General features: G+C 37.2%; 1 protein-coding gene across 2 annotated transcripts in view; it reads left to right on the forward strand.

The window, feature by feature from the left end:
• Positions 1 to 13,888, forward strand: part of Cdh11 (cadherin 11) — a 151,110-nt gene extending 137,222 nt beyond the window's left edge. For both annotated transcript variants that reach the window (XM_028770354.1, XM_028770355.1), the window contains exons 12-13: positions 10,247 to 10,498; positions 12,563 to 13,888. In XM_028770354.1, the coding sequence (XP_028626187.1) occupies positions 10,247 to 10,498; positions 12,563 to 13,059 (749 nt within the window). In that variant the 3' untranslated portion in view covers positions 13,060 to 13,888. The remainder of the gene's footprint in view (positions 1 to 10,246; positions 10,499 to 12,562) is intronic.
• Positions 13,889 to 17,419: the final 3,531 nt, after the last annotated feature.

The raw sequence follows: 17,419 nt of genomic DNA on the forward strand, positions 1-17,419 counted from the left end.
ACAAATGCCTTTTATATTCCACAGCACAAATATTTTCACTAATCTAATAATTCCTTCCTGTTGGAGAATAAACAAGGAATAATAATGCCACTTCCGTTTTGACACATGGACTCATTTGATACATATGAATAAGTGAATCTAATTTTATTTTCCTCATTTTTTTTTCACATTAGCTTTGATATTCATGAAGCAGCAGGAAAACCAAGTGGGGAAGCTTACAGGGTCAATATGCAAACAACTCCATTTATCTAATTTTTAAAAAAGATTGATAAACCCTTCGGGGGAAGCATGGCTTTATGAATATTGATATCAAGTAAAGCATTAAAAGAGATTAGTTCAACTTTGTAAGGCAGCATAATCTTTCACACACAGGCCTTCCCTTCAAAACATAGTTGCTGTGCATGGTGGCTGGGAACAGAACTCCAGATTCAAAAGGGCTGACATGGGTATTGCTGGAAGAGGTTAAAGTAAAGCACTGTTTGTCCATTACAAACAACAACAACAACAACAACAACAACAACAACAACAGAACCATATTCAATGCAGTTCTTGACCTCATTCTGTCAGTCAGTAAGGTAAAGGAGAGGGTTTGACTGTATAGACCTAAAGTGACACAATCCTGGGACAAAATTAGAGGCAGAGCCCAGGAAAAAAGAATAAGCAATTGTTTTGACTTGCAGACTAGTCTGTTATGCTCTGAGCATTTCTTCTTAGTGGAGATTGTGATAATGTCAGCCTATGAAATTGACACAACCAATGCCATCATCCAAGGTGGGAATCAGGGAGACCTTGTTGATATAGGTGTTTGAGTAGCTGCACGTTTTCTATGTATTATGTAGGGCTGTTGCTTTCATCGTGACTGAGAAAAGACTTAAACCAGAGATTGTAAACTAATGTAATGATCACAGTTACTACCCATCACTGTATACTTCAGTACCATAATGGCAGTCATCATGATCGAAGCACTGTGTTTAAATTCTTCCCCTAGTCTGGTCACTCAGTTTTCACTACACCACAGTCATGTCATTCCCATTTCACAGGTGAGGAAAATGAAGCACAAAACATTTACATAATTGGCCTAAAGTTGGCCATCAAAATAGATTGTAGAGCTGAGTTTTAAGTCATGTGGTCAAGTTTGGTGTTACTGCTTTAACTTCTTCCTGCTGATATTGTAATGGAGCGATATCCTTTATGTTACTGGGGTCTGGAGGCAAAGTGATCTGGAATATTCAATATTTTGTGAAGTGACTAGAATCTTTAATTATTGGTCTCATAAGTTAAAGATATATCAATATGAGTCACTTAGGGGAAATACCCTAGGGGCTTTTCTCTCTCAATATATTGCTTTCTCAGACAAAACAAGGCATATCATCTTGAACACATGTATTTTAATGGTTCCTTACAGTAAACCCTGGGTTCACTTTAGAAATGACTCATAATTTCAAAATAGCATCATTACTTTGCATTCTTCATTTTTGTCCTTAACCTAGATTTTTTTCGACACTCTTGGCTTTATGTGCAGGAGTAAATTCTTTTAAGAAATAATTGGCCTGAGACCTAAGACACAGGTCTATAGTCCAAACCCCCTACCCCCTCATCCTGCACTCTGTAGGCCCAGGCAGAAAGATTGCAAATTCAAAGATTTGCTGAACTAAAGAATGGGTTCAAGGAACGCTTACACAACTTAGTAAGAACCTATCTCAAAAATAAAATGAACTAAATGGGCTTTGATATGTAGCTGCCTCTTAGAGTCTTTCCATGGTATGCAAGAGCCATAAGTTCAAAGGTTTAGTCCACAGTAAATGAGATGGGAACAAGGCAGGGAGAAGGGAGGAAGAAAGAGAGACAGAGAGAAAGAGAGGGAGATAGACAGAGACACAAAGAGAGATAGAAACAGAGAGAAAGAGATATTTTGATTTTGCCAAAAACACTAGGGTAGACAAGAATTCTCAGGTAGGGACATTTAAGTTTCATTGGCCTTAGAGTAACATAAAACTCATTTTTGTTATGGTGTTTTTCCAGTACAGAGGGACTGGAGTGCAGATGAGGATAAATGCGCACTCACTTAAGGCTAGAAGGGTATACATAGAGATTTGATAAAGCTTTCTGGGATGTCTGCATGTCTGTATTTTAACACAAGAGATTCCCCATCTTTGCTGCTAGCAGTTCCCTTCTTTCCAAACTAGTTTCCAATACTACTTTGTGTCAGCTGCTGGCTTCGTTTTTTTGCATTTACAGTGGTAACATCAGTTCTGACTTACTTTTGTCAGCAGTGAGGCAACCTGATGATCAGTTGTCCAGGAAACTCTGGGGGGAATCTCACAGGCCTGTTATGTCCAGGCTGCTTTTATGGTCTCCTTTCTCTAATATTTGTGCTCATATTTTTATCTCTGTGTTGTTTCATAATCCTCAAATTACATTGGAATTCTAATGCCTTGCTGTAATCTCAGGAAGATCTGTATTTACAGTATGCCTCCTGAAAGCAGCAGGCTGTTCTCGGCTTTATTCAGTGTGCCAGCGGAGTTATCCTTGTCACCTGCTCAGTTCTATTTATTTATTTATTTTTTGTAATGTGAAATCATATTTTGTCTTCATTAACCTCTGTGAACACTGTTCTGTGCATATTGTTCTCTGGAGGTTTATGAGTATTTTCTTTTACCTCGGTACTTCATAGATGCCGTCTATAATTTCATAGAGATTATATTACCACCACTGAGCCAGCCACCCATGCCATCCTTCTCTCCTACCCTCTCTTTTAGGAGACTAATCCTACCATCAAGCTATACTTTTGCAGAGAATTGCTACTTTTTAAGAAAAATTACTTTATTAACTATGGCAAGCAGTTAATGAAAACTCCCATGTTTAGTGCTATTACAAAACCTCAAAGCAAATACAGTCCTATAATTATCATTTAATAGAGTTTCTTTCTGCTGCCTTCTAAAAGTAATTACACATTGAAGTAATCCAAAAGGAATAATCACATTCCATAGCCTATTAATAGCCTAGAATTTCTCGGCAGAGACTATTTTCCAGAGAAAACACAAGATAATGGTTTAGAGCATGCTGAGTAAAAGTATCAAGTTCCTTTCTCCTTGAGTGTTTACTTCTATTATGCCATGTAGTGTCACCATTGTGTTTGCTAAATGTTGTCCTAAGCATCTTTAGACATCTAAAGACATCTAAGAGGGGACGCGTCTTAATAGAGATCAGCCTCTTATTTCATTTCGTCTTATTCCATCCTAAAGTTTCAGCTTCAAAGCTGGATCAGCAGGTATCAAGAAAGTAGAATACCTGACGGCTCTTCAACATGTAAGTCCATCCTCAGCCAGTAATAGCAGAATGGAGTTGTTTGAGGTTTTTGAGATGCATTTACTTTGAAAACAGCAGACTTATAACATCTCTAAACACACAAGGAATGCATAATGGATAATAAAAGTACAAGGTTGGAAAAGACAGGAAATGATCCCTCTCGTCGAGCCAGCTTTTTGAACCAATTTCATTCATTTTTTTAAAGAGCTCCTAAGGATGCATCTTTAGTCACAATTTCAAATGAGGCAAAAACATGAATTGACAAAAAACGTTGATCTATCCAAGGCCATATACCCTGTCACTAATGAAATAAAGTGTAAATATTTGGAAGTTATTGCTCAGTGCATATAATATGCTAGAAATGACATAGAACACCATAATATTTTGCAGTTATTGCAGTTCTATCTTTGTTTACTCCATAGTTAAAGAAGAACCATTCTTAGAGAGGACACGATGTGCAGATTTGTTCATCAGTCTAGGAATCAGAAAATGCATGAAAAGAAAAACGAAAAATGGTTTCATTTCCGTTTCAATCATAGTCATAATAATTGTAGTTAAATATATTTGCAAAGAATTTTATGATCTTCTGTTGTTGCACAATTAATACACATACCTTGTAGGAAAGTTAGAAAATACAGACAGTAGAAATTGGATTAAATAGAACATAAATAACATGACAGTGCATTCTCATAAATACTGTTGTTTTATAGTCTCTTCTAGCTGTTTATTTTTCTTCTGATTTTTAAATAAAAATCAACTTAAACAATTCACCTCTTTTCCACTCAGTAAGTGATATACATTGGTCTGTACCAGAACCCTGTTGGCAATGCCCTGTAACTATGATCCTGTTCACTAAAGGACAACATTTGGCTATTGTTTTTAAATTCATTGCTTTTGCACAACTTTACCATTTATGTGATTAACTCTTTTAGGATGAATTCTTAGAACAACTTGAATAGATCAAATTCTCTCTCTCTCTCTCTCTCTCTCTCTCTCTCTCTCTCTCTGTCTCTCTCTGTCTCTCTCTCTCTCTCTCCCTCTTTCCCTCTTTTGCCAGTTTGTTATTAATTTTTTTTACGAAAAATAGAGTTTTTTCATGTAATATACTTTGACTTATCGCAATATACAAACTGTCCATTGGGAATGTTTCATTGATTTCTGAAAACATCAGGAAAATCACTTCTGTCTGGCTTTCTCATATTAAACTCACCTAACCATATTTTTAGTCACTAATTGACAAATAAAATAGGAATACTATTTCACAATTCTCGATCTTTTCATCTTTTTCAAAATTTAAATACATTTTCATCATTCCTTGTTTTTACTCTTTTCAAATGGAATTTTTAAATTTTTATTTTTGTCTATGTACGTGAAGCAGTCAGGTAAGTGCGTGGAAGTTCTTTTGCTACAGAGAGCAGAGATATGTTGTCCTGCTAGAGCTAAAGTGACAAGTGGTTGTCAACTGCCTGATGTGGGTGCTGAGAGTCCAATTCGGCCCTCTGCAAGAGCAGTACATACTGCATTGCTGAGTCATCGATCGAGCCTATTGCTTTATTCATAGAAGGTGGCTGTTCCTATTCCTTTCCTATGCCTTAAATAAGAAACACAAATTTTACTGTTGAGTTTAAAAATCTCACCTGCTGGGATGTTAACCTTTGACCTGTCCTCTCTATCATGCAGGCATCCTGATATCTCAGCATCTTTTCAATCCTGATTATGCCATTTTCAGTATGAACATGGTACTTTTTCTGTACCATTTGTTCTCATATTATCCTTAGCCATGGTTTTCGCACCAAAATTAACAACAGTATTCACCTCTCTATCTTTGCTTCTTCGTGTGTCAGCTTTCTATTTTAGCTTTTTATCTATGGCAATTATGCATCCTTATGTTTTTAGTCATTTCATAAGTTGAGAAAATCAGAATATATATATACTGCCAATAAGTTCATCTTTTTTTTTGGTATAATGACTTCATCTTCTTTTTTTTTTATTGGATATTTTATTTACATTTCATATGTTGTCCCCTTACCCCATCCCCCACCCACCCGGGAACCCCCTATCCCCTTACCCCTCCTCCTTCTTCTCCGTGGATGTAACCCCCAGTGACACAGATAGGGACACTAATGACTATGTAAATACTGCTTTTAACTTTTAATAGCTAAGTCATTCTGATTGATAATGATGAGCTGATTGGTGCACTATATTATAACAAATTATTCAAAATTCACAAATTTAAATGAGCATAAAATAATTCTGTAAAATTAAACTTTCTAGTGACATTTTATAATTGTACATCACTGATTTCTGAAATTATTAAAGCTTAAAATGTCTCAAGCTTGAGTCACATAAATCCTCTCCTGTTATACACACACACAGACCCACACATTCACAAACACACACAGACAAACACACAAATATACACATATATGCACACACACACATACACACACACACACACACACACACACGCACACGCACACGCACACATTTGCCTGTCTTAGGGAAGCTGGAACTGATAGAAAGTACACAAATGTGTATTTGGCTAGTGACTTGATCATGACTTATCTTAATATATGGCAGAGTTTTAATGAAATGGATGGATCTACCTTGTCCCTAAGTGTTTGATGAATTAGTAGAACAGGCAAATTTGAATGAGAAAGAAAGAAGTTATTTCCCTAGGACCAAAGCCTACTTTATTTTTCCCCACATATGTAGTGATCTCAAGAACAGATTCTCAGAATAAAGTGCCTTATAAATTATCAGTGTGCTCCAGTTGGTCATGGAATGAGAGTTGTTCACCTTCAGAGACTAAAACAACAGAGAACCAAGAGATGCAAGGAAGGACTTCTGGTTGATGTCAATATGTAAACAGCAGGTCATTCCTGTACCTTGTTGCCATGTTTCTCTTGATCATATCTTAACATGCAAGAACTAGACCTATGCCCGTTCAGGCAATATGTTTGTGATTATCAAGCTTTGGTGTCCAGTGCAGGCCAATATCAAGGGCCATTTCTTCACCATACTTTTTCATTTACTGTCACATTGTATATATCTCCCCATTGGGCTACATCATCATCCTAATGCTTACATTAGCATCCCAACCTGGTGCCATGGAGACCATTATCATTAGGAAACCTTGAGTTTTGTCTGTATAATGAAAAACTGTGCAGGTAAAAGCAGCCTGCAATTAGAAGGCCATGTTCTACACATAAATTTTTGAAACCTGAATTTATTTTCTTCATTTATACAAACATTACAATTTTTGCATGACATATACTGGCAATTAATGGCAACATTTGCAAAGTTTTGCCTAAGTGGGGAAAAAGTAGACCTGGTTATCTACTCCACGAAAATATCGAGCATCAGGATGAAAAGCCAAGGTGCTTGACAAACATTTTTTTTTTTAATCCTGAGGAAATAAATAGCCTAGAACTGAAGCACAAATGTGTTCCTTACTTATGAAGTGTATGCACTTCTGCGTAGGCAGTTGCATTCGAAGTTTTGGTGACGTTTCCAAGAATTCATTTTCCTATCTTTGCCAATGAGTTTCTTGTCCTCATTAGTCTCCTACTGAAAGAAGAGTTTCCAGAAAAGTATTAATATTTTCTTAGAATCATCAACAGGCTGAAACCACACTAAGTGCTATTATGAATGGAAGCAATGCTAATTCTAAATATATTAATTTCATGTCTAAAATGAAATAACAAATATGGGGAGGTTCAAGATACAAACTACCTCTCTTTGATCCTTAAAACTGAGTGGTTTGTCTCTTTACAGGCTTTTGATAAATAGGAAAAGAATCTGGGAAGTCTCAAAATATAACATTTAAAATAAATGCAATATTCATCTTTTTATACTTGCTTTTATTTATCACTTCTATTCTTCCTGTAAATATGCTTAGATTTAACCACTTCTTTTCCTTTCACAAATCCAAACTAAGGGTACTCACAAAAACAGGGTGTGAGTGCCTAGCTACTTAGAATAATTTAGATGAAAATTATCCACAGTCATTCTTAGAATGCCGTATTTGTCCCCAGAAACGAGTTTTACTATTGTTGTTTGTGTCTTTTCCCAGGAGTGCATTTAGAACTGCTTTTCATTTGTTCTTGACAATATTTTTTATTTCTGACCATATTCTGGATGGATGACAAGAAATACTGTCATAGGTATCAATGCTAGTCCTCAGAACTGCTCATATGGAAAACAATCACACTCCTATGGGAGGTGGGCACTATGGACATACAGAGAAAATATTTTGTGTATTCAAGCAATTTAGGTCATTTGAATGTAAGGTCAAATTCATAAACAAGTCTTCTATCTATGACCTTCACATTTCATTAAGGCTCATGGTTGGACTTGGATGCTTAAGTTTCAGGTTGGCAGATTAAGTTGATCCTTTGGAAGATAAGCACAGAGAACAATCCAAGGTGTATATTACATCATTTAGTTCTAGTAATGTCTTAGGCAGAATATGAATAGATTCCCTTGTTTTAAAGATGAAACAGTGAGGCTCTAGACAGGATAGAACAACATTTATCATTGAATTTTGCAAATAGTATTTCTGGAAGATTCATAGTCCATTCCTTTCCTATCTCCAGAACTGATCCGAAATGCCTTAGTCAATAAACATCGTTTACTAGATGATATTTAAAAAGAAGTATTCAAGAAAGAGCCCACTGTTATATCAGTCAGAGATTGGACATGGTTCAGCCATACTAGAACTCAAATGCACTTTTCTGTAATAATTTCTGTGTTTCTGAGAGCAGGTGATTTGCAGTGAATGACAGACACATCTTGGATTCCCGTATTGCTGGTGTTTTCAGAACTACATTACACTTGTGTTTGGGTTTCAATTCTTCCCCTGTAGAAGCCTGACTTCTGTTATCTGAAGAGGCAAGCTTGTGTGGACAAATTGTTGAAAAATAGGTTTTAAGTTATTTTTTCAAAGCTTTTTATAAAAACAAAAAGAAAACATACTCAGTTCAGGTTATCTTCAGCCATGATATCTACCAGAGTAGAACCTGCAAGCAAGCAAGTCAAGGTCTGCTATGGAGTTCACTCATATTACAATTTGTTTGACCTAAACTAATTAATTTGCTTATGTTTATGCATTTTTAATATTTTTTATTCATAATGCCTATAATGATATTTTGAGTCATTGAACTGGAATAAAGATTGCAAATGTTTGGTTATCTTGTAAGTCTTACTTGAATGCAGAAAAATAGAAAAGAGACAATGTCTTTAAATAGTTTATTACAGATACATACATTTAATTGCTAAGTGAGGGATAATAGTGTCACAGGGAACAGAAGAGCATCATTAGGAGATTGTTACATGGCTAGTTTAGTTTCTGCACTATTTTATGTAACATATGGAACTTTTCTCCAATGAGAAAGGTACAATGTACCAATCACACAAAATCCAGAAAATGTAAAAATGGGAGACATGGTGCTTTGGCTTGATGGAGGAGTTGGCAGTACAATGGGTGAGAAACTATTATCCTAAAGATTGCCAAAGTCAGCGAATCAATATAGTTTACCTTCCACAGCACTCAGACTGTGTGCTCAACCTTTCATGAGACTAGATCTACCAAGTAAAATATATTTTGTTATCAAAATCCATAAATTTCATTGTGAGATTTTTGGATATGCTCCTACCAGAGGAACAAATTTATGGTCCATCAAGGTACTTTAGGCTTGCCAGCTAGTGGGACTTGCTATCAGCTGTAGAATTCCCTTTGATATAAATTATTGCTTCCTAACCCACAAATGGACAGCCCACATCAGCAGAACAGGGTGATGGAGCATGTGTAATTTCTACTCTTTTTTTGAACCAATGTTTTCCCACTAGGTAACATATCCTGTGTTTTGTAGTTGCCTGTAGAGTGAACATGATGCGGAAACACTGGGGAATAGAGGTTATAAAACATAGAGAAATAAGAAAGCCAACATCTGGAATTTTGGTTAAACTTTTCCCAGGACCTAATTGCACTATTTGCTCAACAAATATTTATTAAATGTCTGCTGTGTGCCTGACAGTAAAGGGCCTGAGATGAATCAGATAAAATCCCCTACTCTCTAGAAGTCCCTGATCTCATTGAGGTCAAAGTGGTTATGTCAACAAATCCTGAGTGATGGGTAGAGTATGTACTTCTGTAGAAATAGGAATATGAAGTGTGATGAGTCACCATGTACAGAAGTAGCAATGAGGTCCAGGAGGCATCTTTAAAGGATGACTCTGGGATGTATTCTTGAGTCAGGAGAAGTCCAACTTTCATGATAGAAGAGCTACTTGAGGTAGGAAAACATTGACTGAAAGTCACGGCAGGTGGAACACCAATGAGCACTTCAAACAGAAGTGGGTTCTCCATGCTGGGCTGAACTTCATTTGGGACAACAGACGATGTTAACCTGGGAAACATGATTAGGTCTAGGTAAAGGAAACACAATGTTATGCTTCACAATCTTGGGCTGTGCAACGTGAGTGAGAATTTATGAATCAAGGGTGGGTAACAATCTAAATGAGTCGGTTGCTTAGGCTTGCTTGAGTTTTAAAGAAAGAAGAATCAGCTGTAATGTTACTCAAGTATTTGCACTTCACTAAAGGAATTGTCTTGTGGTACATGAGTGGGTTTATGTGTTGGGTGAAGCTTGAGGAAGGTTGCGGAATTTCTTTAGAAAATTCGAATTCAAATTGCCAAAGGACGGATCTAAAAAAGAGAATTTCTCCATTTTGTTCCAAAATGTAGAGATGATTCTGTGATCCTATCTTGCTATATTAATGGTCTCTATTGACATACGTCTGGATTAACAAGTCAGAAAAGTTTCAACTTTGGCTTTGGTAATAGAAAACACACCTTCAAACTGGCAAACTGCAGGCAACTGTGATTTGTATGGTCCTATGATGAAAACATATCCTGTGTCTCTTCTTCAAACAGATAACACTGCAGGAGTATATGCCCGACGTGGAGGGTTCAGTCGGCAGAAGCAGGACTTCTACCTCCTGCCCATTGTGATCAGTGACGGTGGCATCCCGCCTATGAGTAGCACCAATACCCTCACTATCAAAGTCTGTGGGTGTGATGTGAATGGGGCACTGTTGTCCTGTAATGCAGAAGCCTATATCCTGAATGCTGGTCTGAGCACCGGGGCGCTGATCGCCATCCTTGCCTGCATCGTCATTCTTCTGGGTAAGGATCTCCCTGCTCCATGGTGCAACCAATGCACATGCTTCAAGAGACTTATCCAGTACAGGCTGGCTGCAAGGACTGTACTGTGTCCAATCACATGGTTTAAGACAAACTGTAAGATGCAATAGCACGATGGGTAGGGCAGGTGACTTGGCAAATTTTGCTGGAAGAGTTTGAGGAAGGCCATAATGTGTACTTTATATGGTACGACAGGACTGTAAGGCAAATGTTATCAGTGAGCTGGAGGGGCCCTTCAGTTTTGTAGCTGAAGAATTTAGGCAAAAATCTGAAGTATGAGGGAGGTTTTTCTGTTTAGGAATAAAAACAAAAATGAATCAGGGGCTATAGAACAGAAAGAGTAATTATTGTTGCAATGGATAGATGAAGAAAGAGGAGGACCTCAGTCAGAAGAAGCAGAAAAGTGATCTTTTAATAATTTGCTGCGTATATCCATCTGCATGATTTGGGTTATGGTGATGCCCACGAGCTTCTCCAGCAGTTAGTGGTGTGGTAGGTCTTATCCTGTGTTCACGTCCTAATAGAACCAAGTACCACTGTAGGACTTCAAATGCAAGGCACCTGATAACAAATTTTTACATTTTCTATGGAATGAATTAATAGGATCACCTCCAGAGGAAGGAGGTAGAGAGGTTGGTTTAACAGTTACTGGGTACTATCTGAGAGTCAGACTCTGTGGAAAAATCTGAGAGATATAGACAGATGTCTTCAAGGTCTCTATGTTAGATGAATTCACAGAATCTCAAGGAAGGAACTGACAATCAAACAGAGGTGCACAGTAGACTCCATGATTGGGACATAAGGTAATATGGATGTAGGTTAGAGAATGCCTTTCATTGTCCAAGAATGTCAGACATATATGCCTAGAGAACATGCATAAATTCTGGAAGCAGAATTTTATAGCTAATAAAAGAGCCGGACTGTATGGGTGCTCCGGACAAGATATAAAGCTGTCTCAAGAATTAGTGCTGCATGCATACACCAAAGTATGATCATAAATGTTATGATGTCATGGACCAGGAGCTGATAGCCCTGTCTTGTTTCTGACATGTGATACCAAGGAATGTTCCTTAAATGAACTACAAAACCAAAACCATAAACAAGCAAACAACAACAACAAAACAAATCAACTACTTAGTCAAATAACAGCAACGAAGAACAGGAAAAGGGACACTTGGGAAGATGAATGTGTGGCAGAGAAGTCACTGTCACCAGGCTCTGTGGAACTTGTGAAATCTGAGTTAAATCCAGTTCTTAATCCCTGTTTCTCAGAATGATGTGAACCCAAAGCAGCTCTTACTCTATTTGCCAAAAGCAGCTGCAAGCCTTGTTTTCAGTCTTGCCAAGTGTGTGGGAGAGTCTTCAGACAAAAGATTGTTGGAGTCTCCCAATGAAGGTGGGGATGGCATTGAATCGATGGAAATTAAGATGTATCTAGTGTTCCTTATAAATGATTGTTGGCTCTGCTAAGTGCCCAAGCCTAATGGAATATCTCGCCCAGGAATGATAGGATTGCTTCACCTGCGCTTTTAAACAGTACTCTGTTTTTATGTTCAAATAGGCCGTATATTTTTCTTCTGAAGGTTTTTATAGTCGTCCCCGCCCTACCCTTAAGATAGGGTTTACTTCTGTATTACAGAGTAGGGCCTTTGGACTGCAGTCTCCTATTTTCACCTCAGTCCTGTTGAACATTCTAATCTTAGATGTGAGGAAGCCAGATACACTTGTTTGCAAAGAAGAAATAGGCATTTGCCTCTTTCAGGAAATGGTAATCCTCACTGATTCTTCAGGGGACTGCCAAATAGCATTGGGATTCATTTGCAAAACACTGAAGTTAATTCCAAACTGTCAGTTCACAGGGCATGATGCTCTCAGGGCAGATTGTACAGACAGAGACAGGTCAGCGTGTAGCTCTTTGGGAGTTCTGGAAAAGCTATCCTTTCTCTCATCACTCCAGGTTCTGATGCAGAGCCCCTCAGGGATGACTAAACAGGCAGGCTGGGCTTAACAATTGGGTTGTCTGACATGCTTTTTCTTCTGCTACAGTCATCGTTGTGTTGTTTGTGACCCTGAGGAGGCAAAAGAAAGAACCACTCATCGTATTTGAAGAAGAGGATGTCCGTGAGAACATCATAACCTATGATGATGAAGGGGGTGGTGAGGAAGACACTGAAGCCTTCGACATTGCCACCCTGCAGAATCCTGACGGTATCAATGGATTTATCCCTCGCAAAGATATCAAACCTGAGTATCAGTACATGCCTAGACCTGGGCTGCGACCAGCACCCAACAGTGTGGATGTGGACGACTTCATCAACACAAGAATACAGGAGGCGGATAATGATCCCACGGCCCCTCCCTATGACTCCATTCAAATCTATGGTTATGAGGGCAGGGGTTCCGTGGCTGGGTCCCTGAGCTCCTTGGAGTCTGCAACCACAGATTCAGACCTGGACTACGACTATCTACAGAACTGGGGACCTCGTTTTAAGAAACTAGCAGACTTGTATGGCTCCAAAGACACTTTTGATGATGACTCTTAACAATAATGATACAAATTTGGCCTTAAGAACTGTGTCTGGCATTCTCAAGAATCTAGAAGATGTGTAAACAGGTATTTTTTTAAATCAAGGAAAGGCTCATTTAAAACAAGCAGAGTTTTACAGAGAGGAAACATTTAATAAAACTGCAAGGACATCAAAGTGGAAAATACTGTGAAGTACCTTTTCCCACTCAAAAAGCAAATATTGAAGTTGTTTATCAACTTCACTAGAGAAAACCACTTGGCACACAAAATATTTAAATGAAGGAGAAGTCCACGGTGAACTTTCAAAGAAGGGAAATCGTCTATGTGTTAGGAACATCTAAGTCTCTCTTATTTTATTTTTTAATTTGTCAAAGAAGCTTCCACGAAATTAGAAAGGACAACAGTTCTGAGCTGTAATTTCGCCTTAAACTATGGACACTCTATCTGTAGTGCGTTTTTAAACTTGAAATATATAATATCCAGCCAGCTTAAACCCATACAATGTATGTACAATACAATGTACAATTATGTCTCTTGAGCATCAATCTTGTTACTGCTGATTCTTGTAAATCTTTTTGCTTCTACTTTCATCCTAAACTAATACGTGCCAGATATAACTGTCTTGTTTCAGTGAGGAGCACCCTATTTCTATGTCATTTTTAATGTATCTATTTGTACAATTTTAAAGTTCTTATTTTAGTATACATACAAATATCAGTATTCTGACATGTACGAAAATGTTACAGCATCACACTTATATTTTATGAACATTGTACTGTTGCTTTAATATGAGCTTCAATATAAGAAGCAACCTTTGAAATAAAAAAAAAAAGATTCTTTTTTAATTCTGGGTTTGATTCTTAACATTGAACAAAAATAAGGGTTTCTAATGATCCATTTATATTTCTAATTTAATTGTGATCTTTAAATAACCCTATTTATGATCTGTTGTAGTCTGCTGCTCTTACTGTTTATTTAAATCAAATATGTTTGAGTTTTTAAAACATAAGCTTCTGTAACTTCATGTAAATTATTTTTTGTATGTTCTGGCTTTTCCTGGAGTATATCTTATAAAGAAGGACATTAGACATCTAGACTAGCCTATGATTAGCCTATGATTTTACAATATGTTATATATTATCCATTTACCTGTGAACTCATAGTTATGAGAGACAAATTGATGAGGAATGTCAGACCTCTCAATGTTCTAGATATAGACTTGATGCCCTGCCTTGAGTGTTGTGGAGTTGAAGGGGTGCAGGGTCAAAACCAACTCTGCTTTTCCTTATGTCACTTTTATTAGGATAAAGGCTGACTGGCAGTTGAAAGTGCTCATTATTTTTTTTCCTCCTGTAATTCGATTTTGTCTTCAAATAATATAAAATTTCAAGTCTTGATGAGAGAAAGGGCAATTCACTTTCCAACCTTTATTTTAGAAGATACTTTGGGCTATGTGCTCTCAATGAGATCAGGGACTATGTTGAGCATTGATGATTGATGCCACTTGACCTGTGATAATGCCACAGTCATCTGCAGTTGCCTCCAGTTTCCTGGGAATTGGAACTTCTGTGAAGAACTTTTCACAAGTACAACGGACCAAAGGTCCAGATATAGCAATACTTGGGAAGACACCCCACACTGCAAACACTTTCTCTCCTGTTCTTGAAACACAAGGCACATGCTAATTTCTCTTTGATTATGGAAAACTTTATTTTTATTTTTACTTTATTATAATTATTTCATGAGACATTATGTACTATTTTTTTATGATGTGCTTACTCCCAGTTTACTTTGCATTGACATCAAGTCAGTTGACTAAATCAATGGGAGAAACCCAGTGGACATTGCCACTTAAGAGTCTTTTATCCCATGAAGAAATGTGCATTCTTGGTACTTGCATAATTGCAGGTTATGTTTATTTGACAGATAGACTTTGTAATCCAAAGAATGTTTTGCTAGGCTTATGCCAATCTCCAATTGAATTTGAAACAACAGAATAACTCAAAAGGCAAACGAATCTGGCTTACTCAGCTGTAAGTCCCCTCACCATCACAATGATCCTTTTACTTATATAGTAATGTAGTCAGAATAGAGTTGACAACTCCATTTTCACATTTTTTTATGCCAAGGAACCTTTTTTTCCAGGACTATTTACTTTTCAGTAGTTAAAAAGTGTTGTTTTTCCTTTTCTTTTTCCTTTTTTTCTTTCTTTTTTTTTTCTTTAAGGATCTTAATGTTTGTAGTATCCTCTTAGAAGCTTGGAAATAAAATGTCTTTCCCAATTTATGGAATCTTTTGTCATTCAAACATGTTACCTTAAAAGCAATCTTATCTTAAGTGGTCCTTCCTTATTTGGTTATAAGGCAATAAGCACTTCCCGACATTGGTGTACACACATATGAAAAAGAATGCTGCTGTGTTCTATCTGCTCTGTGTCTATCTTGTGTAGTATGGCATATATTCATAATTCATCAATTTGCTGATGCAGTCATTCTTCAAAATCTGATTTTTGCATGCCATTCAGTAGCAACCTGACGTTTAGAATAATCCTTGCTACCTTCTTTGACACTGTTTATTCTTCTCAATTGTGGCTCAAAATACCTGTTTTGTTGACTTCTGTTCACCTGCTTCACGTTCCGATCACTTACTCCTCAGGACAACGCAATGCTGAGGGACAAACAAGTATGCTGGAATACATAGGAAAGAGGAGTAAGATGAAATGTAGGTTTATTACCAACTCTTCTGGTCAGAAATCCTGAGGATGATGTGGGAAAATGAGACCAGATTATCTACATCTACCAGAGAACATTTTAAAGATACCGATTCATGATACCTAGTGAATAGAGCTCCCTTAGTCCCATGGGATCTGGTAAAGAGTGTTTGAAATTGCTCTTAGGTCTTAGGCTACACATTTCCCTAGTTTATGAGTGTCTTTACAGTTCAGTCAAAAGAGACATAGAGAAATGGAACTGTTGAAGGAATAGTGTCATGCTTTAAGGAACAAGCAGTTCAGGACAGATTAGAAGCATATACACCCAGAAACATGACATGGCATATCTCTAGGAAGATAAATATGAGATAGTGAGATCATAAAATTCAGTTTGTCAGAGATGGAAAAAAAGAACAGGTCTGTTTTGCTCAAACAAAACTAGACCGGTTTGTGAAACTGTCAAGACTTACTTTGCTCTTGTTTTTTCTCTGTCATAAAAAAAAAAAAATCTCAGGTCACAGGGTTCTATTATATAATCCCCTTTTCTGTTTTTCTTGAAGATTTAAGATGAATTTTGATTATTTTGCTTTCTTACTCTATGAGAGCACGATTCTGTAAATCTCTTCGTTTTTTTTCTCAGTCCATCCTGCCTGGTGCTGAATCTACACTGGTTGCCTTTTAGTTCTCATACAGATAAAATATGCCCCTCTCCCAGGCTACATGGTCACTTAATGGCCAGATTCCTGGGTACCAGTGGTCACTCAGAGTTTATGGCCTTTTGTGGGGGCTGGGGGTTGCTGAGCACCTATGAGAATATAAGAAAGCATTGCTCCTGCTTTCTCATTTTGAAAGAACAATAAATATTTGTTGTGAATGACAGGGATTTTGGGATTTGACGGTTGATTAAAGAAAATCACTATGATTTTAAACTTCCTTTTCTGATAAATTTGGACTATTCTGATCTTGATTCCTGTGATTATGTTACAAAGAACAGAAAATGAAATTAGAGAAAAGAAGTTTAGCTAAACCTAGAGAGTCATATAAATTAGAGATGTTGTGACAGCTAGCCTATTACCCAGTAAGACCTCATAACCACATGTGTGTAAATACTCACTGGAGAAGCAGGGAGTGAGCAGAGGCCGGAAAATTATTGAGTGGGTACACAAAATCAACAGTTTTTTCTAATGAACTTTCTTCTGATGGACTTTCAGCCTATCCCAACTTTAAAAGGCTGCCTTTTAGGATAGGTACATCTGGTTTTGAAGACTAGTACAGACTTTCATTTTATTATGATAGGTTACATATATATATATATATGTATATATATATATCTTGTATATGAAAACCTTTGAAAACTAGAAAGAAAGTTTCACTTAGTGTTGTTTATTTCTTTAAACAAGTAGAAGTTTTAAAGCCTCTTACAATATAAGAATCATGTGCTAACACATAAAAACCTATTTTATTTCCGTGACAACTCAAAGTGTTTGTAACAGGGAAGAATTCTCAGAGAATTACAAGAACCCATGTAAGAGATGCATTGAGAAGAGTCTCAGAGTTCTTGCCCTGACCAGGAGCCTCATCTTCTAAGCTTGGACTAAAGGTGTCACAGGGGATGGCTGTTCCTGAGGATCAATAGCTCAGCTGATACACTGGTGTTGAGAACATG

The sequence above is a fragment of the Grammomys surdaster genome, unplaced genomic scaffold, assembly GCF_004785775.1.
Source record: "Grammomys surdaster isolate TR1022 unplaced genomic scaffold, NIH_TR_1.0 201, whole genome shotgun sequence".
In the NCBI taxonomy this organism is placed as follows: domain Eukaryota; kingdom Metazoa; phylum Chordata; class Mammalia; order Rodentia; family Muridae; genus Grammomys; species Grammomys surdaster.